Source organism: Vanessa atalanta, chromosome 15, assembly GCF_905147765.1.
Source record: "Vanessa atalanta chromosome 15, ilVanAtal1.2, whole genome shotgun sequence".
NCBI lineage: Eukaryota > Metazoa > Arthropoda > Insecta > Lepidoptera > Nymphalidae > Vanessa > Vanessa atalanta.
Window position 1 is genome coordinate 2,379,961 of NC_061885.1, and position 26,623 is coordinate 2,406,583.

General features: G+C 34.1%; 1 protein-coding gene across 2 annotated transcripts in view; it reads left to right on the forward strand.

The window, feature by feature from the left end:
• LOC125069564 (probable E3 ubiquitin-protein ligase RNF144A) overlaps nucleotides 1-26,623 on the forward strand; it is a 134,536-nt gene that overhangs the window by 38,933 nt on the left and 68,980 nt on the right. For both annotated transcript variants that reach the window (XM_047679088.1, XM_047679089.1), the window contains 3 exons: nucleotides 6,552-6,702; nucleotides 8,478-8,622; nucleotides 18,075-18,204. In XM_047679088.1, the coding sequence (XP_047535044.1) occupies nucleotides 6,552-6,702; nucleotides 8,478-8,622; nucleotides 18,075-18,204 (426 nt within the window). The remainder of the gene's footprint in view (nucleotides 1-6,551; nucleotides 6,703-8,477; nucleotides 8,623-18,074; nucleotides 18,205-26,623) is intronic.

Genomic DNA, 26,623 nt, shown 5'->3' on the forward strand with positions numbered 1-26,623 from the left:
TGCGGCGAAGGAAAACATCGTGAGGAAACCTGCATGTGTCTAATTTTAACGAAATTCTGCCACATGTGTATTCCGCCAACCCGCATTGGAGCAGCGAGGTGGAATATGCTCCAAACCTGCTCCTCAAAGGGAGAGGAGGCCTTTAGCCCAGCAGTGGGAAAATTTACAGGCTGCTAATGCTAATGCTAATACTAGATTGAAATGTCAGCAATAAATGTGTCTGCAAATTTTATCAGTTCAATCAGTGAGGTGGGTGGGTGGAACTTGTGTCAACTTCAGCTGCAAGATTTGACCTGACATATTAACAGTATCAAAATATACTTTATTCCAGTAGGTTTTCGTCATTTTACCGAACTATATTAAATATAAAGCTACGATCGGTTCGGATAGTAGATTCTAAGAAGAAGAACCGATAAAGTCTAATACAAGATTGATTTTTAATATACACGACGACTAAGTTGTGAAAATATATATATTATTCATTTAAACAATCTTGTTGTAAATAGCAATTCATACACACTTCGCAGAAGTTTCACCGAAGATTTGATACGATAGTAATTCCGCTTCGAGTCGACTGACTCACGCTCCCTGTTTGCTTTGATAACTCGAGGAAAAGCTTTGAAATCCCGATTTAAATCCGCTCTCATTTAAAATAATAACGCATAACGTTTAGCTGCATCTTCACTTCTGTGAATTTTTTCGAGTTTATGAGCCGAAGATTCCTTGTCTGATAAACCATCTCATAGCAAAAATAACACGTCGATGCGTTGCTATGTTGCTGCGTGAAATACCGATAAATCAACATAAACACGAATTTATATTTATAATAATCTTATTAGAATTACTCAGACAGTCTGGAGCAATCATCTATGTACATTATAAGTAGGTACCGTTGATGAATAATAAATAATCGTTCACTTGGTAGAAGCGCTTTGTTCAAGCCCAACTGGGTAGGTACCACCCATTAATCGTATTATAATCTACCGCCAAACAGTAATACTTAATATTGTTGTATGCCAGTTTGAAGAGTGAGTGAGCCAGTGTAACAACAGGTACAAGTGACATAACATCTCAGTTCAGGTTGGCGCCGTGGATGCTTAAAATGGTTAAAATTTTATCGGGTGCTAACATCTCTGGGCAGTGGTGACCACTTATCATCAGCTGACCCATTTAACTGTCCGTCTACTGATGCCAATAGAAAAAAAGCTCTTAAAGAAACAATAATATTTACAAACCAATATAAAATATCGAATCTGCTTTTGATGTGTATTTCTTGGACTAGAGAATTTATTGATAAAAGTATATAGGTAACGCTGAATTTTGTTAGAAGGCATCTTGCCAAAAAATAATGTTGACTCTCCAACTGACTGCCGCAATAGTTTATCTACGTAAGTACTTCGCCTATTTGTTATCAAATTATCCCACTTATTTTCAGTTATTTCTGAACTCATTTATTATTCGATGGGTCTGTAATGTTAGTAAAATGCTTCCGATGGTAACAGGCGGTTCATATTTCGCCCAGAGGATCGGAATTTGCGATTCAACGGGGAAATTGCGCTAGCATTCTCGCTACCATTTCTAGCGATCGTGATTTGTACAGTACTTGGTTTCAGTTTTGATTTGTCTTTATTTAAATCCTCAATGTAATTATTTTTTATGTCAATTAAATTTTGTATTTAATACATTTTTAAACTTAATATTCAGAAGCCGTGTACTCGATGAGGTTTACCGTACTGATATTATTCAAAGAATCACATAATTTCATTAAATATTAGTAGGTATTTTTGGTAACCTCATATTGCACATAAGGCCCGTAAGTCCAATTCTACATTTTACTTCGATATCGGGACGCTTTCTGTGAAACTCAGTTCCAATTAAACACTGTAAAAACAGTGTTTAACTTATAAACACAACTCTAAATACCAATTTCTGTATTGATGAAAATTCGGCATCACAAATGCCCAATTAGATACTCTTGGGTGTATTAAAAAAAACTATTTCTTAGTGCGTAACTTCACTCCATACGGAATTCTTGTGCAAAATTTCATACTCACGGGTTGTAATGGCACGACCTTTTAGAATAGGCTGTGCGTTGTCAGCCGGTCATATTAAAATTACATAAGTAGGTGTGTATCGATGAAAGCTGAAAAGTTAACAATTTCATTTCATTATGTTTCCTTTTAATTTCATATCATGAATATTTATACGATGCTTTACGATTTAACTATTTCTCTGTATGTATCTTTTAATTCAATAATAAAATATATAATTATTATGATATAATGATGATATTAAATTATTGTGTACTCGCTGTCTGTTTGAACGTGACATCTTCAAATACTACTGAACCGGATTTTTTACGGTTTTCAGCAATCGACGCTGTGATATATGAGGAAGGTTTAGTGTAAATTGTCTAAAATATGACGTAGTTTGTTGAAGATGTCGGCAATGATCAAAAATAAACATAGTGTTATATGTATTGGGATATACACTTAATTTTAGCAGTGCGAAGCTAGGGCGGGTGGCTAGTTTAAATATATACATACGTATTGTAAATATCATTTCGAACTGTTAGAAATCAACAACAAATCTATAATTTTATATAATTAATCGATAAAATATTGACTCTATTAAATTGAATGACCGATAAACATATCGAATAAACGATCGATATCGATCTTTCTTATATTCGATATTGCACAATATATTACCCTAAAGTATTTAGTTTTATTTATTTTATTTGTAAAATGCTATTTACAGCATACATGCAAAGCATTTGCAAATTAATTAACACGACAATAACAGAATATTTCATATGCATGTCAATTACAAGTGCACATAACATTACTAGATTCATAAATAAAAATGTTAAATATCTTTTTACAAAATATGTAAATTAAATTCTAAATGAATATCATTGTCATAATAGAAATCATGCACGTGCTGGATGAGAATCAGCTACGTGTATACATCAACCCTGGGTGTAAATCGATACTAATGTTATGAATGTTAAAGTAACTTACTCTGTTGCTCTTTCTCTGACAAATCACTAAATCGATTTTGAAAAAATTTGGTCTAAAATAAGGTCGAAACCCAAGGAAAGAAATAAGCTACTTCTTTGCCTTACACCTGAAGATCAAACCCTAAAACGCGAGTGATGCTTCGAGCAACATTACTGACATATATATACATCATGTAAATCCACAACAGCGCGATTTTTAAGGCATTTTCTGCCTAGCACAACCACTCTGTGGAACCAGCTTTCGCCGGCGGTTTTTCCGAACCGATACGACTTGGGAACCTTCAAGAAAAGAGCGTACTTATTTCTTAAAGGCCGGCAACGCACCTGTAACCCCCCTGGTGTTGCAGATGTCCATGGGCGGTGGTAATCACTTTCCATCAGGTGAGTCTCCTGCTCGTTTGCCCCCTATACCATAAAAAATATATATATATATATATACTTACGCAAGCAGGTCACGACCATAAACAAACTTTAAAATTGGTTAATAAGTAAAATGAAAGGGTATAGAACAGGCACTGGATTAGATTAGACACTATATTAAGATATACAGATATAAAGAGATACAGATCAGATAACCTCTTATGAAATAGATGATAAGTTCGAGAATAATCTAAAAATTTCATTTCCTTTAAGACATATAAAATATCTTGTTATGTGTGTGTAGTTTTTAATGTTATTAAAATCTTCTTAGTAACAGCTGTAGTATCGTGTTCGTGTTAATAAGACGATTTGTTTATTTTTTATTTTATCACCTCAACAATTTTTGTATAATGACGTTTTTATTCGTTAACGCGTTATTTTGTCCTTCACAAGGACATCAGTCGTTAGCGTTTATTTAATTACCATTAACAGAAGAACGATAAATATGTTACAAATTATGTCTTAAGCATTAACACATAGCCAGTTAGAAACCATAACCAAATTATGTATATGCATATAGATCATAACTTATGAATAAGATTACAATTTGTACGTTCTTATTCTACGAGTACAAGCGCCTGAACTAGGCCGCGTCTCAGACGCTATTCTCTGATAGATGACGTTAAACATACGAATATAAAGTGACATCCTAATAAGTATGTAGTAACATCTTAATATAAGCAACGTAGTCTGTTGTCTGTAGAAGTGAGTTAATGATAACAAAAGAGTTGTAACTAAACCGTGCTTCCTGGTTTTATCCTTGTTATAGTACTTTACATCCCCTCGACTTATTTATACCTTTAAAAATTTTGTATGCAATTAAAATATTTAATTCTATAAAGCCTTATAAGGCCACGTGGGTTGATACAGTAATTCAAACAGGAACGTAACAAAATATACTTTATTCAAGTAGGTTTTTACCAGCACTTTCAATCCTCATTTAACAAACTGTATTAAGTGAATCTACTATCGGTTCGGAATGTACTAGATTCTACCGAGAAGAACCGGCAAGAAACTCAGTAGTTACTCTCATGTTAGTTAAATACAATTATATATGTATGTTATATGTACTAAGTATTGCTGTTTGTTGGTAGAATTTGTCGTGAATGGATGGCACTCACCCAGGCGGGCTTGGACAAAGTCTTGCCATCAAGTAACGTTTTCAGTACGTGTTCAGTTAATTTTGCCAGATGTTATTATTGAAACATTTAAACTCGTAAATACCATTAAAACTTTACGCATTTTTATTTATATTTTACATTATAAGTTCATACATTCAAACTCTACAACTTATACGACAGTCTAAAATTACTATGCGACCTCTATGATAGTTTAGATCGCCGGTACTTAAAACAAAAGGTGTCACATTATACTGATGACAGAAATCAATGCTTATATTAATGTTACTATAAATTACAGTAAATGAATTTAATCTTATTAATCACCCGAAGACAGACGAGCCGATGGTTACCGGTTTGCAAAAGAAAGCGCGAATTGATATTCGTTTATAGACAAATAATATTTGTAAACTATAAAATAAAATAAGAACAGTTCGTGTAATCGTTGCTTCGTTTGATAATAAGACTGCAAGGATCTTACTGCATTGATAAGGAAAGTGCGAGTTAATTGGAACCATTTAGTGATGACCGTAAGCAAAAATTGAGCGGCGTTAACTGGATTGTGTGTATAAGTTTTTACAACCGCACTTTACTTTTTTAAAAGTCGCACGGTGTGTGCGACTTTTAAACTTTTTCACGTCACGTTATCATAATTCGTCATTGACTCAGGACCGTTATAACGTTTTACTTGAAGTATTTAGTGACGTCCGTAAGCGAAAATTAGACGGTGCAAATTCGATTTGCGTGTAAATCGCCCTCGGTACTTTGCAATCAACACCATGTAACTTCTAAACTCTTTAACACTGCTTACATTACTATGATTCGTTGTAGACAAGAGTAGGTACTCTTGTACGTATATGTGATACGTACCAAAACAAAGATTTTCCGAGTGATTGAGTAATAGAATTATAGAGATGAAATAAAGCTAATTCACACTTACTCGTGTTTATGTTCCACGCGACACCGTTTGCTTTTTTGCCGTGAATCTTTAATTAATTTGCTTACGTCCTTGTCCAAGTCCAATGCTCTTTCGATAAAGTATTACGATCGGTTTAGTTGTGATGAGGCAACGGACAGATTGAGTTACTTTCTCATTTTTAGTATTACTATAGATAAAAAGTTAGTTACCACCCGCGGCTTTGACTGCGAGTGAAGGCGTTTTCAATAGTTTTATGTTTTTTTGAACGCAATTATTTGTTTTGATATACTTACGAAAACCAAATCTAGTTTAATAGTAACTTGGCTTTCGGATTTTATAGTATAGTTTGGTAATTATAATATAATTAGTCGGTTTCAGCCTCCAATTATTATTTACGATTTTCCCCATAAAACAGAAATAGATAATATCATAATACCTATCGGATTTTATAATCATTTTTAATCATTTAAACTATGTGTAGTGTGAACGAATATTCTTGATAGTTGGAATATTATTATATTAAATCATATCTATATGTTATAAATAATTTTATGAACGAATTTTTGATATAATTGGATGATAAGATAAGGTTATATAAGAGGACATTATTTACTATTTCCAATGCTCTAAATATCTAACATTCCATTATTTACTGATTGTCAAATTATTTATATAAATTAAAAATTATTTTTAATGAAATTTCACTTTAATTTAAAGTGTAATATTGATATGTATATTATGTTGTGAGTGTGTTGTGTTTAACGATAATACTTGTGATGTATTCATATTTTGAAGGCAAGTGCAAATCGCTTGATAGTAAGTTGACATCTACATTGAAATTGATAATCCAAGTAAACAAGTTAAGATAACTATAATTACACTAGTTCCTTACACTAGTGTATGTAATATGATGAAGCTCATCTCAGATGTACATTTAATCCCACAACCGGAACTACAAAAAGTGTTGCTGTAATGACCTTGAGTGCCTTGTGCCTTGCGATAAAAAACAGTTAGGTGAAGGTTCTCTATAATGATAATTGTATAGTATTAAGTTTTTTTTCTTTGTCATTAGATGGGAGCAGGCGCGAACGGGCCTGGTGGTCGGCGAGCGCTTGAGCTAATCCTAAGCGGCGGTCTCAAGTCCTTGGCGAGACCTGCGAAGCCTGTTAGGAGAGCTGCTTCCAGAGACTCAGTGTTGTCGCAACCGCAACCACTGTTAGAAGGTAAAATCAAAATTATGTGAATTTAAAGACGGTAATCTGAAGATACCAGCTAACTTTTGACGTTTTACATTTAAGCGACTACTGACGCCGCAGACTTTCCCCCCCAGGACTGGGGACTGCACTGTTATCATAAATATTAAAATTCCAATTATGTTTTTATTATTTATGATGATGATGACTAACTGAAAAAGCAGATTTTGAGCTCATGTCTGCGAATCTCGGAACGGCCATTTTTATTGTGTTTTCCTGAAACTTATTGTTTTTTTTTTTTTAAACTTATTGTGAGCCGAGATGGCCCAGTGGTTAGAACGCGTGCATCTTAACCGATGATTTCGGGTTCAAACCCAGGCTGGCACCACTGAATTTTCATGTGCTTAATTTGTGTTTATAATTCATCTCGTGCTCGGCGGTGAAGGAAAACATCGTGAGGAAACCTGCATGTGTCTAATTTCAACGAAATTCTGCCACATGTGTATTCCGCCAACCCGCATTGGAGCAGCGTGGTGGAATATGCTCCAAACCTTCTCCTCAAAGGGAGAGGAGGCCTTTATCCCAGCAGTGGGACATTTACGGGCTGCTAATGCTAAAAAAATGCTAATGAAACATATTGTATTGTTTCGTTTATATAACAAGTTATTTTTGCATTTCATTAATTAAAGTTGAATTAATTTCTTAAGAGTAAGTTGTTTTAATCGTTGATGATGATAAACGTGATTTCCAGATATAAAAAGATAGTAAAAAATTTATGTCCGAACTTTGATCTTTGATGATGCAAGATTTATTGTACCGCAATACTTTGTGTTAGATAAAAAAACCTTGTTTTTTGTCTCTGTACAAATACTCATATCCAAAAAAAAACTATTTTATGGAACTTGACCTATGCTCACTTTTATACACCTGTACACAACGCTTCTCGACGAAGGCCTGCTTTCCTGTTAAGGAGAAGATTTGAAGGGTTGATTTTTTTTTTTTATTTAAATAAATGTTATAAATCGCTAAATAAAGTTAATAAAATGGCTTGTGTTCAAATCACGTATCGAGAAACCGGTTTGTTCATTAATATTACAAAACAATAAAATATGACCGTTGACTGCTTTCTCTTTTTTGCTTTTAACTTTCCAAAAGCAATTGAATTTTCATACATTGATACATTACGAGTTTATAAGTCCAAGTAAATAACACTGTATGGTTATAATATTATATTTTTATTCTCATTTTTTTATGATTTTTGATAGGGCTTTGTGCTAGCCCGTCTGGTTAGGCATCACCCACTCATCAGATATTCTACTGCCAAACATGGTGAGTGAGCTAGTAACTCAAGGCTCAAGGGACATAACACCATAGTTCCTAAGGTTGGTGGCACATTGGCGGTGTAAGGAATGTTTAATATTTCTTACTGTGCCTGTCTATGGGCGGTCGTCACCGCTTACCATCAGGTGGCCCATTTGCTCAGCCTACCTATATCATAAAAAATATTATAATCAGTTAATTATTATAACAGCAAACAAAATAGATTTGTATTGTTGTGTTTCCGTATCAAGCATGAGCGAGTAGTACTGACAAGTGACACTAATTATATAGCAAATTAGTTCCCGTGATTAGAGTGCGGCGTGTTGAGGACGTAAGGAGTGTTTTAAATGGTCATGGGAGATAGGGACCAGTTAACGGATGAATCATTTTCTACGTGTGGATATTTTTAGAAGTAAGAATAGGTCAAGTTCGATAGCAATCATCTTTATTGTAATTTAAAATATTCAACAATTTTTGTCCATCAGGTCTCAGGAAATGCTCGACAGTGCTCGCCCTGACGGACAGGGAGAAAGTTCCAGAACCGATCAGGGCTCACAACCGACTGCGCGCACCTTCAGTCTGCTCTCGATGCTCTTCGTTACTGTCACTCGCTGGCGCAGGGGGGTCCAGGTCAGTTGTATTATCAGTATCTACGAGTATAAATCAAAATATACTTTATACAAGTAAGATTTTACAAGCACTTTTGAATCGAGTGAAGCAACCACCGATTTGGAATATAGATTCTACCGAGAAGAACCGGCAAGTAGCTCAGTAGTTACTCTTTTCCAACATTTGAAATATAAATTTATGTTAGTTTGATACAATTTTGAATGTTTATATAATATATCCTGCCTGGAAGTCAACTATTTTTTATTCATGTAGTTTTTACAAATGATTTGAATTTATGAATATATGTAAGGAAATTAGCATTTCATTGAGTAGAGATTGTCGAATATTTGAGCGGAATAGTAGTACCGAGTTACCCTAAAAATGCGAAATTACGGAAAATCTAGTTATTCTTGATTTGTGTTTTATGTTAATTTTAACCTTTTGTCATTTAATAATTTCATTAAAAGACGAAGTAAGAAGCTCTCGCCGATACAAATACTATAATTAGGCGGAAATTACCAAAACCGGTTTTCGGATTTGAGTATGAAACGATAACTTTTAAATCTTTGTTTGACTTGGCCATTTTTTATATGATCGACAAACGTGTTTCCTCTCATATTTGAAGTACGCGCAAACTCGGTTCGGTCGCTAAGTCGTGTAAAGGCCAATGGGCCATGTGCGAAGGATGCGCTGCCATGAATAATTTCCATTTAGGCATATAAATGTTATTTTATATATAAAAAATTACGTTGGTATTACTGTTTACTATTAATAGTATCCGATACTGTTTGTCCGATCATCGATTACCTTTGGCACGTATGTGAATGTATTTTTGATTGAGGATTTTTAGTCAATTTACTTTGTTGTAATTCGTCTTTTGATGACGTAACAGCACATCAACCTATATAACGTTGAACCCTTTAGATCCTTTAGATGGATTTTGGTCACGGTGTCAGTTATCGCGGCTACTCTCAAAGGAGACCAGTCAACAGGAGGAGAAATAGGGCTTAGGTGTGTGCATAAACACAGATGCACTCTTATCTATCACCATCATCTAATGGGACGTCTATCTGTCACGACCGGAAAGTGTTCAGGCGCAAGACGCGCAATATCTTTACGTGCTTCCCGAGGTATGACAGCGTTAAAAATAGCTAGTTAGCTGCTAGCTTTCAAATTTTGGATTGCTACTGAGAATAACCCAATAACATTTTATTGACCCGATCCGACTTTGACCTCAAGACCTTGAGATATCTTCACTCTCACTAGCCTTATGAGCTAGCCACTAAACCAAGGAGGCAGTTATATACATAGGTAAATACTATTATACTGAATTAAATAATACTCTGGCAACATCTGCCGGGTTGTGCTGGTTAAGAATACGTTTTAATGAGTTACAATCAGGGTCATCGTAAGTGTGAACTTGACGACTTGGTGGTAGGGCTTTGTCTGGGTAGGTACCACCCACTCATCAGATATTCTACCGCCAAATAACAGTACTCTGTATTGTTGTGTTCCGGTTAGAAGGGTAAGTGAGCCAGTGTAATCACAGGCACAAGGGACATAAAATCTTTGTTCCCAAGGTTGTTGGCGGAATGGTTAATATTTCTTACAGCGCCTTTGTCTATGGGCGGTGTTGACCACTTACCATCAGGTGGCCCATGTGCTCGTCCGCCAACCAATGCCATAAAAAAAAAACACTTTGGTGTCAAATGATATCATCCTAACGACGACACTAAGTGGCTTCTTATGACGTTCATACAACAGAATATTCTTAATGATACAAAGTCGTTTTCTTACGCATGAAATGAATATTATTCGAGAAATGTTCCGAGAATCAATTTCGTATGTGTGTTTATCGTTTTTGTTCCAAGAAGTGTTTTCTTTTTAATTGAATTTTGTCATTATCTCGATACTCGTCTACCCGGCTACTTTAAAATTAAGGTCTTCATACAACGTTCGTATTGATGAATATAAGGATTAAAGTGTTTTTGGAGCTAGAAATCTTCACAGAAATCTCTGTGCATATTGGATTTCGAGGCCGATTGTTGTTGTTATAATATCGATACGATGGAAGCCCTATCCGTAATTTGCGTTGAATCGTTTAGTGTCTTGCAATTATATTTTATTAGCTGGACCCGCGGTTTCGTGAGATCGAGAGATAATAGCACTTCGTATCATACATCATATGCTGGCAACGTTATTTATATCCCTCACGAAGGTTTTATTGATAATAATAACATTTTGATTTTTGAGCCGAGATGGCCCAGTGGTTAGAACGCGTGCATCTTAACCGATGATTGCGGGTTCAAACCCAGGCAAGTACAGCTGAATTTTCATGTGCTTAATTTGTGTTTATAATTCATCTCGTGCTCGGCGGTGAAGGAAAACATCGTGAGGAAACCTGCATGTGTCTAATTTCAACGAAATTTTGCCACATGTGTATCCACCAACTCGTACTGGAGCAGCGTGGTGGAATATGCTCCAAACCTTCTCCTCAAAGGGAGAGGAGTCCTTAGCCTAGCAGTGGGTAACTTACAGGCTGTTAATGTAATGTAAAAAATAACATTTTATCAAAATTCAGAATATTTAAGCCTGCTGATTTTCAACCGAATTTTCTATAAACCGATGGTGCATTACTCCTTTAAAATAATAAGTGATACTTGATATTAGATATCGCTTTAATTAAAAAAAACATCCGAATCGCGCTGTGATATTGATATCTTTGTAATACTAAAGTTTGAATATTTTATGTCAAAAATTAAATAGTATCAATATATACTAATAGTCGGAGAAGTTTTCCTCAACTATACATCTATTAAAAAAGTAAACGGTGTTTATAAATGAATAATCGACGTTGTTAATTTTATAATATATATATGTGTATGTGTGTGTATCGTATCTCGGTTTTCTTATGTATTAACGCAGTCGATTATATAATGTTTTGTTTGTTCATCGCTCCCCACTCCACTCCATTACTCGGCTCGTGGAAGCTTCTGTTCTGGTTTCTTTGTTTGAACAATACTGTTTATATTACTAAAGTATCTTTACAACAATACTTAATGCGTAGGTACATCCTGTATTCGTGAAAATGTTGAATGAAGTTTTCGATATATTTATATATAAATTCGTATGACGTAGGTATTTTGGAAATGGAATCACGGAATAATGTCTATGAGATATAGTTTTAAAGGCATAGAACTGATAAATGTCCAATGTCTCACAGATAGAAAAATCGAGAAAGATTTTTACTCTTAAGAAGCAATTTTGTAGCATTATACGTATGGCAGAATGTGGGTTTCCTTGCGATGTTTACCTTCACCGCCGTGCACGAGATAAATTAAAAACAAAAATCAAGCACATAAAAATCTTATTTACTTTTTGAACGAAGCATCAAATATCAATAGTATAGTAATTCTAGAAATACTTTTTTATGTTTCCGCAGCTAAAAGAAAAACGCAAAAAAAAACGCTTATGAGTAATGACATATTTCATGTTCTTAATAAAATTGATTGAATGAAGGCTGTGTGATTGAGTTGATTTTTATTATTTATTTATGTTCATATATCATAGTAATATTTTTGTGTTATATAATTTACTATAAATGTATGTTCTTTTTCTTGTATTTATTTTTTTAAGTTTTATTAATGTTTTCTATTTTATACAACAATATTGAATAATACAATTTATTTCTAAAATAAATATTGTCTAATATAATGAGTGCAAAGAGGTTACTTGTCGGGTGTTCTCGGTGCGATATATCGAATTTAAATATTGTCATCGTCGTCCTTATAAATTATTGAAACGGTGACCTCGATGTTAAACATTTTATTATTTAAAAGTTTCGATACTAAAACGATATTTTTATACTATTATTTGACGGCACGAGTATTAAAGCAATAAGATCACGCATAACCGTTCCTGGCACAGGCGAGTCTCTATCAGCTTACCGGAAGTACGTCGTTACTTTTGATTTATATATTACCTTTTATTTACTTATACGATCCGTCACTAGATACGTTTTATACGAAGCCATTAAATCATTATGTTCCTTTAGAAACATGTATTAAATTGTTTTATAGATGAATTAAATTATTTATGTCTTTTTTTTTCGTGCCTTTCTTGAGTCGATAATACTCAATAATTTTATTATACACAACACAAATAAAGAGCAATAGTTGTATTTTTGAGTTTCGTTCTGAAGGGTGAGTGAACTATTGTAACTGCCGGCCCGTTTAAGGATTATATGGTGCCAAAGCCCACGGCCGGTGGTGGCTATTTATCATCAGGTGGCACATTGCCCGTTCGCTTGCGTAAAATATAAAAAAAGTATATCTGTGTTTAAAGCGCAATTATAAGAGCTATTACAGGCACGAGGGACACGACCTCTTAAATCCGTGGATTAAACCGCAACTGATCACTTACTGCTAGGTTTGTTATTAAACAAAACCTACCTCGAGTAAAAAAAAAAAATTAATACAATGTGACTTATTTCGTTTTTGTATTTTGATACACAAAATCGAATACACAGTTGCCATTATCAATAACCACATTCGTCATACAAACATGAATCGTCACGGGTTAACACCAGTAATAATTCTTAATGACGTGCGAATTTCCAAAATCCACCATCGTTCGGTCAGTGGAACAGGAAAACAAAAGAATAACACCACTTAGGACAGAAAATGTAAATACCTCGAGATTGTGACCCCTTTCTCGCATACCCCTGTTAATAAGATTTCTTGCTCTTTGAAAGATTTTTTTTATTAAAGCGAGACGTCTATATATGAAATAAATCAGTGGAAGCGAGATAAATAGGGAGGTATATGATATGTTGTTCATCCCATAACCTAGCTTTTCTTGTATTTATAAAAGGTTGGTTTATTGAAAAAAATATCATAAGCAGTAATTACTAAGGTCGTGATTCTATTGTACATAATAACTAGCATTGAATCGAATATCTTTGCTTCAATTTGATGAGCCGAGATGGCCCAGTGGCTAGAACGCGTGCATCTTAACCGATGATTTCGGGTTCAAACCCAGGCAGGCACCACTGAAATTTCATGTGCTTAATTTGTGTTTATAATTCATCTCGTGTTCGGCGGTAAAGGAAAACATCGTTAGGAAACCTGCATGTGTCTAATTTCAACGAAATTCTGCCACATGTGTATTCCGCCAACCCGCATTGGAGCACCGTGGTGGAATATGCTCCAAACCTTCTCCTCAAAGGGAGAGGAGGCCTTTATCCCAGCAGTGGGACATTTACGGGCTGCTAATGCTAATAATGTTAAATTTGATGGACAGCCCAGACGAAGGCGATACGAATGTTTTCTATTAAGTGGTTTATCCAGTAAAATCTAATCATATCTCCAACGCACATTAATTTAAATAAAAGTGACAATCAATTAAACTTGATATCTGACTAATTAATGTAAACCACATTTGTATGTTGCAATAATTTATTAAGATTTTATATATTTTCCATTTAGATTAACGTGACGAATGTAAAAGTATTTTGGTTTCTGAATTAGTCTGACAATAAATATTACTAATAATACGAGGCGTTCGCAGAAAAAAACATTCGAAAAGTGAAAAAATTAAAAATATTGTTTTCATTTGTCGTATCGATAAAAATATGTAAACATATTGTTTTTTTTTGGTTTGCTAAAATAAAATAACGACACTTCGAACTCATCGATTGGTTGATGTTGAGGAATGAGTATAACACACACGCACACACACATAGTGGTAGGTAAGAAGTATGGGTATTTAACTTCCTTTTGTTATTACGGAAAGATTTTTCAAAAAAAAAGCTGACAGGTAGATAGTTAGAACAGTGGTTTTTGTACGGAAGTAGCCGAACATTCTGTCGCCATACTTAGTGTTGATTAGATGTATTCCGGGTTGAAGATTGAACCGGTGTAACTATAGGCACAAGGGACAATATCTTAGCTCCCAAAGGCGGGTGCGGTGGCGCATTGGTGCGCTGTATATGGTATATGAGTATGGGCGGTGGTGACCATTTACCATCAGGTGGCCCATTTGCCTGTCCTATTACTACTCATTACATTAAAAAAAAAAAACCATACCAATTAATAAACGTTTCAGAAGTAAGAGTATTTCAAACTATTCACTTAATAATATTGTAAACCTTGTTATCTAGAAGTATGTGGATAAACGTCCACTCGTAGTTGAACGTGACCTCTGCGGGTTAAGATGACAAAAAAAAAACGTCGAAAGTATTATAGGTAAATAGAAATCGCGTCACGTAATTAGGAATTGTAATTTTTCGCAAGTCAATGTAATGTAACCTACAGTGCTAAATATGTTAACATATTAACCCTGTTAGTTTTACTTTTTATGAACATTGATCTATTGTTATAGTTCGTTGACTTGTGCTAATTACCTCCTGAACCCCGTAACCTTATATGTAAATGGAGTACGTAAAGAAATATTCTTTTGAAAATTTCCATTCATAAATATTTATACGGAACACTCTAGCTCAGTGGGCAGTGACATTGTAAAGGTCACAGCAGACTTTAATGGCTGCTTTATTTGAACCCAGATCCAGAGGTCCTTGGTTCAAACCTCGGTTCGGGTCAGTAGCAAGTTATTGGATTTTTTGTCGTGAGCAGCCTAAATTCTGTAAGTGTGCAGTATTTTTTATCTAATGACTCGAAAAGTAAGGAAAGCAGTTCCTGTGCTCGAACTGTCTGGTCGTGTTTAATTTGCCGTCCCACCCAGTTATTGAGGAAAAAAAAGTGCACTTTTATATAGAAACGCACATATAAACATGGGTACACTTGCTCGTAAGACTTTGCGTATGCCCTGTGTAGGCACCACGCACTCATCTTCTGCCCCCAAATTCGTTAGTGTAAGTAAGATGTTAGTTCCCAAGGTGGGTTGATCTGTTGGCAATATTTAATATTTCCTACAGCTCCATTGTCTATGGAGGATGGTGTTACTACTTACCATCAGATAGTATTTGTCCAATGCTCACAGTCCGTCCGCCTACATACCATATTTTTATAAAAAAAAACCGATGCAGTTGAAGTTCTTTATCATCAAACATCAATATGAAAATAGAAACAGTGATATTGCCTTTAAATAGTAAATAATAATCTTGCCTTCATTATTCTTTCCGAATCGGTGGTTGATATTTGATAGCCAATAAAAGATTTTTATTTCGAATAACGGAACTTCTTTCTCATGTTTTAAGTACCTCTATGTATGTAATACAGGGAACAAATACAAACTTAACACTTATGTTACTCGACTGCAGAGTCATTAACTCTAGTGACGTAATATTACAGTTTCTTTGCTCGATCCCGGAAAAGATTAAAATGCCTCTTGCTCAAGTAAAAAATATTTAAAATAACTTTTGCGTGCAAAAGGTTATTATACAAATCAGTATAAGTTCGTAGAAGGTAATCATACCTTAGTAACGAAACCGTCGCCTGACTATTTCTTTCTCGTATTGTAAAATGTAACCAATTATGTTTGACAAAAATAAGACCGGGTTTCTTTCGGAATTGGTGGCTGTTTTTACTTTGATTATTAGTAAGTTCGTGTAATGCTTATAATCTGTGATGATTTAAGACGATTTGACTAATTTATCTAATTGTCATATCCATATAGTATGCTCCTTTGGTCAATCATTATTCTGAGTTCACTATACATTATAATTTCATAAAGTTCTACAATTTTCAAGTATCACATACGATCAAAAAACATTTCTTCTTTTTAATATGTTGTATGATAAATATCTTAATAACCAATAACGGTAGGTTGAAAATGTGTAAGACCTAAATTGTAGAAGCAACAAAAAAGTATCTTATAATCATCTCTTATCACAACGCACACATGTATTATAGCAAAAAAAAAAAACAAAATACAACCCTTTTTTCAAGATGACGGCAAACGCGCATAGGAAGTCGAGGTCGACAATTTCAAGTTAAGCTTTTCTAAGCCCTCCCTACAAAATCCAAAGATCGGCCTTGTCGGTTAATTTGCCTTTCCAAATGTATATGATGACTGGACTAAAATATAATATACTTTAATAATGGGTAAAACATGAAATAGAAAAGCCTAGTGATATTTCCTGTAATTTAACATTAGAAAATTGCGTTTAGTACGTACGTACGTCTTACATAGTTCATATCAGAAACTGCAACTCCATTTATTAAATAAATTAAGTTTAGTTTTGATATACATTTAGATAACGATAAAGCTGGCAAGTCTGACGGTACGGTTCTAAATGATTAAAATAAAAAATCATCAGTCAATAAACTATCTCTAGAATTTTCTTTAATACAATCCAGTTATTTATAACCTGTATAATTTTATATTCGAAATGTTTGTCTTGCAAATTTATTTACCTTAAGGAAAAGTAAACGGTTTGAGGAAATATTTACGAGTATTCAGATAAAGCGGTAGGAGTTATTGTATATGTATAAATTGTAATGGATCGCTTGTGTAATATTGTACTTTCCGATTAGGTAGTTACGTCCGATGATATATGAGCAACCGTATCTAATTATACTTCGGAGTTTTGGTACAATTAAATCTGGAAAACAAAATTCTTTATTCTTCTAAGACCGAGATATCTATGACGACAGTCTACACGAAAATAATCCACGAACCAGTAAACAGTTGAATGAATGTGTGAATGGATCAGCGAATGAAGGAACGTATTCTTAATTAAGATTTAAACTGCTTTGTTCTCTTCCAAGTTGAGAATGGATGCCAGCTAATTGTACTTCGTAATCCAAGCAAGTTTGATAATAGTGAGTAATGAGCTAAGTCAGGTTTAACGATTAGCTTGAAACCTAACGTAAATTATAGTTCTATTCTCACGCGATTGTTTTTGTTGACACATTAGCTGATTGTACTTCAGCCAACTTTAATTTTTATTACCTGCACATTTTCGTTTATGTAGATTTAAATTGTAAATGTTTTTTACTTGAATCAACCAATTGAGCTGAACTTTTGATAATGCTAATGGAACAATAATGATTATTTTTAAATGTTTATTAATAATAAAAAACCATCTTATGGAGCTTAAATTTTAAACCATTTGGATAGATTTGTTTAGGTGTAAAACTACGAGAAGTAAATCTTTACCAATTCTGAGTTCAAATCCGGGGCAAATACCACGGAAATCATGTGCTTAATTTGTATTAAATTTGTACCTAATTCTATTCGTACTCGGCTGTGAAGGAAAACATCCCGAAGAAACATGCACTTGGTGGATGAGAATCTGTTACTTGTATACGTTGCCAACCCGTGTTAGAGCATTGTGGCGGAGTAAAGCCTTCTACTCACAAGTAAGAAGAGGCTTTTGCCCAACTGTAGGACATTAACGAAGGGTTACTTATATATCTATAGCTAATAGTTCGATTAAGTCCGTAAGTTTGTATTATACAATAAGGTATTATAATGTTTCATAGTATAATCGTATTTTTCCTTATTGGCAGGTATTCCCTGGACGGCGCCGGAGGAGGCTTTGTGCCAGCCGCTCCTATTAACTGCAAGTTGTGCTTGGAGGACGCGACCCCGGACAAGATCACAATCATATCCGGCTGTGGTTGTACGTTCTGCACCAGGGTAAGCATATAGTTTTTGTAAGATTTTCTAGGTTTTTACTATTTTTTTTAATGTAAAGTTGGTTGATTCCACCAAACTTGGGAACTAACATGTTATGTCCTTCGTTACTTTTACACTGACTCACTCACCTTTCAGAACAAAACGACGCTCAGTATTGCATGTTGGTAGTACAATAAGTAATAAGTAGGTTGTATCTTCCCAGACGGGCTAGCACAAAGCCCAGCCCTCAAAAACTAGAAAAATCTGGTTATAACTTACCAGTTAATTTGTCTTGCATACAACAAATTTCATATTCCTTTATAGTATGAAGGTCTTAAAAATGCATTGGCATTTGGTATATGAGATTAAAAATGCCAATTGCCAATGCTCAAGAGGGATTATACGTTTTATAAATATCTTTTCGTTATCTTATGTTTTGATACGATCAGATAGCTCGGAATGAAATATGAATTTAATGTTTACTTTAAAGAGATTGGTTTTACCGGAACGATATCGGTTTACTAAAGTACTTTTGAATAAATACAATTTATTTGTAAGTATGAACATTAAAAAAAATCTGATTTAAATCGCTCTTGTTGTTGGTACAAAAAAGTGATTTAGCTAATGAGTTTTTGCATACGTATGAGAATAAGATTATAATCGTTCATAATTCATTACTAAGTGGGCGATTTACACACAGTTCAGAACACATGTTTAACTCAAATTGTTGTCGTAAAAAGTCTAGTTTTTATATTATTATAAAAGTACTAGATATCGGCCTATAGCACAGTTAAAATACGTGAACCCGGACAAGCCTGATGATTTTTCATGTGCTCAATTTGGGTTTATAGTTCATCTCGTGCGCGGTGATAAAGGAAAACATTGTGGGATTTCTGCATGTTTCGTATGTGAATCTGTCACATGTGTCTCCACCAACCCGCATTCTAGCAGCGTTACTAATAAGTGTCATTGGACGTTTTTAGGGTTCCGTAGCCAAATGGCAAAAAACGGGACCCTTATAAATTCATCATATCTGTATGTCTTTCTGTCCGTCCGTATGTCACAGCCATTTTTTCTCTCGAAACTCGGGAGTTCATGTTGTAAATCTAAATGAAGAAAGATGAGAAAGTTTTTTTTAAGTTCACTGGCAAAGCATAAAAACGATCGCGTAAACACGTAAAAACTTCTCGAACGTATACTATTCCTAATTATAAACCCATAATATCAAGTAGGATGTAATTTTTTTGCAAATTTATACGTAGTTAAACCTCATTATAAATTATTCGAACAATTTAAACAAATTCAATTACGCATACCTTAATTATTTTAATTGGTGCCCGAGGATGTATCGTTTTAATTTACGAGTTACGTATTATTAATAAAAACAGTTTATTTTATATTAATTGAGTACTCGCAGATTATAATCTGATCGCAGATTTCATGTGAAATATACACAAGAACATAAGGTCTTGTTCATATTTCACGTGATCATTTTGTTATCTTTGTCTAAATAATATATTTGATCTGAATTTAGAAACACTATAGATATGGCATTCGCTTTGGTTAACTTTTTCAAAGTAACATACCAGTATTATTCGTTTTTTGAATTTAGAATAAATTCATTGAAAAATATAATAATAGTACATTTATTTACATATATTAATATGACTAGTTCTGTCTCAGAGAGACCGGCTTTAGGTCGACGACCCGACGGGAATAAATATAGAATATTAACCTAGAACTTGAGTCCGCGGCCGTTGCGAGGCTGGTCTAGATTATGTTGAGTTGACTAAGTTTATCTACGCTTTGAAGGATATTAGTACTATTTCATTTGTATACATTTTTCGTTATTTAAGACTGGAAGGCTAACAAACCTTTGATGACCACATAAGTTGTGACCTTCGTCCATTAAGACACCGGAAGTAGAAGCCACTCCTTACATGACCCTCCGCAAAGACCAGAAGGTGTTCATTTGTCTGTAATCACACTGGGTTACTCACTTTTCTAACTTAGTAACAAAGTGGTAATCTATGTTGTGGTAGTGTTGTTTATGGGATGGGTCTATAGTTATCTTTACCATCTGGTAAATTCCTCAAATTTTTACACGATTTAAATGAATTATTACTTTTTTTCGACAAGAGCCGAGATGGCCCAGTGGTTAGAATGCGTGCATCTTAACCGATGATTGCGGGTTCAAACCCAGGCAAGCACCTCTGAATCATGTGCTTAATTTATGTGCTCGTGAAGGAAAACATAGTGGCGAAACCTGCATGTGTCTAATTTCAACGAAATGCTACCTCATTTGTAACCAACCCGTAGGGGCAGGAGGTCTTTTCCCAGCAATTAATGTTGTAAAATGTTGTGTATTACTTTTTTCTCACTCTATGAGATAATAATAATAATATAATAATAAAACTTTATTGAAAAAAAAAACACAATGCTTACATAATAGATTAACATATGACACTATTAACCTTCTTAAACTTAATTTAAACTATTACAATGTTTTCCATTGGTTGAGGTGCATTATGGTTTTAGCAATTTTAAAATTTTGATTATCTTTGGACCCCACACTAGGAGACCTGTATCGTACCTGTATATAATCATTTAATATAAATTAGATATATAAACTCTGTATAAAGAATAAGGAATAAATATTATATTCTTTATTTATAAATAAATAAATAAATAAATAAATATTGGACAACATCACATACATTACTCTGATCCCAATGTAAGTAGCTAAAGCACTTGTGTTATGGAAATCAGAAGTAACGACGGTACCACAGACACCCAGACCCAAGACAACATAGAAAACTAATGAACTTTTTCTACATCGACTCGGCCGGGAATCGAACCCGGGACCTCAGAGTGGCGTACCCATGAAAACCGGTGTACACACTACTCGACCACGGAGGTCGTCAAAAGTTTAATAAAAATTTATAAGTTCATACGACCGAGTTGTCGGATACATTATCATCTAAAAACGGTTTTGATGTTCAAAATTGATTATACAAAAATTCTTGAGAAAAGATCGTTTGATAATACTATCACGGAGATCAAATAATACATGTGCTACAAACATATTCTCTGATAGAAGTCTGAGGTATGTGAAAAGTAATAAATTAATTTGAATGATTTTAAACACTTAGTTATTTTAACATTCGATGATGCTTCAGCGGTGCTTTTAAGTTCAATTATCCAAATATTAACCATTTGGTATAAGATCTACCAGGATTCCATAACGAACTAGGAGATCGTTAAATTAATTAATAATTCCCACAATACAATCAGAAATAGTCACACAGAAACGAGACAATCCAAACTGCTCTAGCTATATAGGAGAATTATTTTTGGAACAGGAACAGATACAGTAATTTAGGTTTTAATAAAATTTTATTATCTGTGGGTGTGATGGATTTCACGTTTAGTTCGTCATACTTGAACTAAATATCCTTAGATTTTATTACTGGTATAACCCATTGGCCTCGTCTAAAAATACACTTTTAATATGATTGAATTTACATTTATCTAGTTTCGTAAGCGATACAGTTTGTATGCGTGTTTGTACGGATGACTATAGAATTATAAGAAAATTTTAATTTAACAAGAGCGGTTATTCGAGATTAATCATTATTAAACATGTGTTTCCTCAAATGCCTATTGGTGGGATAAGCTCCAAATCTTCCTTGCAAGAGGAGAATAGGATTTTGCCCAGCGGTATGACATATTTGAAAATATGGAGTCGCCACTTTTCCCATTCGGATTGGTGTTTTTGTTCGCCGCATACAACTATCGTTCTGTGTATTTATAAATACAAAATCAATGACGGTTGCCCGAGTTGAAGATTCAAAAGCTCCGATCACAGGACCATAAAATATCTTATCGTTTAATTATTACATTACATTTTTTACATACATTACCAGCATGTAAATTTCCCACTGCTGGGCTAAGGCCTCCCTTTATGGAGAAGGTTTGGAGCATATTCCACCACGCTGCTGCAATGCGGGTTGGTGGAATACACATGTGGCAGAATTTCGTTGAACATGCACTATGACACATGCAGGTTTTCTCACGAAGTTTTCCTTCACCGCTGAGCACGAGGTGAATTGTAAACACAAATTAAGCATATGAAAATTCATCGGTACTTCCCTGGATTTGAACCCGAAATCATCGGTTAAAATGCACGCGTTCTAATTCATCCATTTCGATTCGTTTAATTATTATCATTCGTAAATTGTAAATTTCTCTAAGGTCCATATTGTAATAGTCTCTTCTTGTGTACATATTTGAATACATTCCGTACGTCATTTTTATGAGCTACATACATTATCTAAACGAGCCTGCTTGGCGACTTGGTCTCGAGTTGTTTACTGTTAGATTGTTCCAGAAATATATTTCAAGTGCAGTATTGATAACAGCTGTCTCGTGTGTCTTTTGTGTTTATACGAAATTTTCACACATAAAACCCATCGATATAAACACTTCTGTTAACAATAAGTAAACATCAGCGGTAATGTTTATTTTGTAGAGTTCAGTTTTAAAAAGGTTTTCGTTTGACATGTGCTGCTTTTAATATCTAAATATGTTTTATAATGTTGTGTATTTTATGATAGCTAGTGTATATAGTTGGTGGTAGGTCTTTGTGCAATCCCGTCCGGGTAGTTACTATATACTCGTCCCTTGTTCTGCCGTCAAATAGCAATACTTGTTAGTTGTTGTGTTCTATTTTTTTTACGGCATTGGTTGGCGGACGAGCATATGGGCCACCTGGTGGTAAGTGGTCACCACCGCCCATAGACAAAGGCGCTGTAAGAAATATTAACCATTCCGCCAACAACCTTGGGAACTAAGATTTTATGTCCCTTGTGCCTGTGATTACACTGGCTCACTCACCCTTCAAACCGGAACACAACAATACAGAGTACTGTTATTTGGCGGTAGAATATCTGATGAGTGGGTGGTACCTACCCAGACGGGCCCAGGGTATTTTAAACGGTAAGTGAGTGGTCACAGGAGATATAACATCTTCGTTCCCAACGTGGTGAAATGGTGAATTGACCATGTGAACGATGATTAATGTCAATGAAGAAGATTAATGAAAAAATGCCGCGAAATTTATAATTAATGTGGTTACACCTTTACCTACGGAATGATTTTGTTAAGAGATTTGTTGATATACGAATTCTAAGAATAGCCGCAGTAATAATTGTTTGAAAACAGCAATATGAAGGTCGGCGAACATGTTGGCTACCATTACAAGCGAATAATATTGTTCTTAACAATCATTTATATAGTTTTAAATTGTACAGTTAAAACAAAACAGCGCTAGACTTTGAAATGGCTGTATTATTTACGATTTGAAAATGTATACTCGTAACAAATATACTATTTTAATTATACTTCGCAATAAATGATCAAGATACTCGTAATTAAAAATTCAAATTACGACACTATAATTGTGCATATAAGCACTAAATTACTGTGATTAACTATAAATCTGACTTAAGCACTATAATAAGTTCGTATATAAAGGGTCTAATAGAGATGGCTATTAAGATTTCGTATATACACATTTTTATTATATTTTTAATTACACCGTCATAAATAGTGTTAGTGCATGTATTTTTAGATATTTAATTACTTTGAAAATATATTTTATAAATTTTGATCATAAAATTTATTTACAATAATTATAAAGTTGAATACATAAATTCACTTTTATTCTCGAACGTGGCCAAGACTGTGATTTAATGTGTCTGAATGGTATTTCAATTTAAAAATCATATTAGATATTGCGGTACGTTATACGGACACGTATCTTACTTACAGCAGAGGTGCACGCTGATTGGCCAAAATCTCGTGTGTTTTGGAATGTTTATCTATTCTACCATGCATATATATTTTTAAATAACAGCCCGTAAATATTCCATTATATGACAAAATCTTCTACTTCTTGCAAACAAAATATTTTTAGGAATTCCAATACGAATAGGTATCGGTTTCTTTATGACGTTTTCTTTGACAAGGACAATTTAAGCACATGAAACTCAATTGTGTTTGTATACATTTTTAATGATATTAGTAGGCGTACGTGTAAATGGGCCACCTGATGGTCAATGGTCACAACCACTCATAGATTTTTTCGTTGTAAAAATATGAACCATTTATAAAATCGCCAATGCCACCAACCTATGGAACTAAGATTTTATGTGTGAACTTGTGTCTGAAGTTACACTGGCTCATCCACCCTTAAAACTGCAACGATACTAAGTATTGTTGTTTGGCGGTAGAATATCTGCTGAGTGGGTGGTAACTTGTACGCAGCCCTACCTTTAAAAACCGTCTTCGTTTAAAAACCGGTTGTTACCAGCTTGTTCAGCCATGTTCTAACCGCTGAGCTATCTCGATGAAGCTATGCGCTCCAGTAATTGTACATGCGATTTTTTCATGAATAAAATCACTTACGTATTCGAAAAGTTCACGATCGAACGCTCCTCGGAATTGGACGTAACTTTTATATAGCTTGCTCAATAAAAGTTTCTTACAATGACGTTATTGTGACATTCGAGAAGTGGTACAAGTTTAAAGTTACGGCTTTGGCACTGTGAAGCTATGAAAAGTTCACTCCAGCAAAATTCATTCATTCTATAAATTATTTTATACACAATACGCATAAAATTTGAAGCTTTATACTTTTACTCCGTAATGCTTGGCTACCCTATTCATAAAACGATTCGCTGAGTTCACGGATCGTAAAGTTATCTACGACTCTGTAATTCAGAAGCTACCGAGGTCTTGCCAATTGCAGAAGGCATTAGGCAAGGATTAAAAACGGGTATTTCAATAGACAATTTTAGTATCCGTAAGTCAAAAATATTTTTTTATAATGCGAGGTGTGACTTTTTTTGGATTTTACCCGTCAGTAGTTTCACCCGCTTTGAATTTAGACTATTGTATTATACATGACAACGATTTTTTTTTAAATATTTACAAAAAAACAGACGAAGAACTCCTGTTTAGTTATAATATGTAAGACTTAACCCTTGACATTTCCATATAAAATGTTGTTCGATGCACAAATTATATAATATTTTTTAATAATTCGTATGCTTATTTTAGTTTAACGATCTAAAATTATATATGTACGATAATTATTAAATTCTATTTATGATAATATCGAGAACTTCATTAATTTAATTTAAAAAATATATACGTTGATTGCATGCTGCGCGTTGTAAAACGATCTCTTTAATTAAAAACATTTTGTTTTGTTATAAATAAAAAAAAATACATTACCATAAAACATCAATAAAATCTGTATTGCTGTTTATGTCTAGTCACAGGGCTATCTCAAATCTTCTATATAAAAGATATCATCTTAAAATGAAAGTGAAAACTAAACACTTTTTTTTTTTGTGGTGTTGGTAGAAGGGCGAATGGTCTCTATCTCCTATAAACACCGACTCACTCACCTTTCAAACCGGTACGTAACAATATTAAGTATTACTGTTTGGTGGTAAAACATATGAAGAATGGGAGGTACCTAGCCAGACGGGCTTGCACAAAGCTGTATCACCAAGTAAATTTTCCAAAAGTACCATTTTGAGCATAAGTGTGTATCTGAGAGTCGAGATGGCCCAGTGGTTAGAACGCGTGCATCTTAACCGATGATTTCGGGTTACCCAGACAGGCACCACTGAATTTTCATGTGGTTAATTTGTGTTTATAATTCATCTCGAGCTCGGCGGTGAAGGAAAACATCATGAGGAAACCTGCATGTGGCAAATTTCAACGATATTCTGCCACATGTGTATTCCACTAACCCGCATTGGAGCAGCCTGGTGGAATGTGCTCCAAACCTTCTCCTCGAAGGGAGAGGAGGCCTTTAGCCCAGCAGTGGGAATTATTTGTGTTCCTAGGAACAACTAAATAACCATATTTAGATGTGATTTAACGTCCGTGCTAGAGGCTAATGCGTTTAATGTCGAGCGAGACAGTTAAATTTTCATTTCATATATTCAGGAGAATACGTAATATTAATTTATATATGTTTCGAAATAGTTTGTTTCTAAATACTTAAAATAATGTTAGCCCTAGCTAGTCTGGAGTGTATTAATATATGTTAAATAAGGTTCACAATAAAATTGTTATTATTATTATTACCAAATTATTTTTATTGATTAAAGGGAATTGGTTGATTAATATATTATTATTATATATATAATAGGTTATAGTTTCGTTGTTTTTCGTCGTTCGTTCTGAGTTGTATTTCGCTTATATATATTTATTCAATAAATTTAAATATCAATACTGTGTTAGTGTGTTCTGTGGTACCTCATATTCCAAGAGATTATATGTAAATTAATAATAAAACTTGTTTACATATTATTCATCATTTATCGATAAATATTATTTATGCAAAGATCATCATAATTTT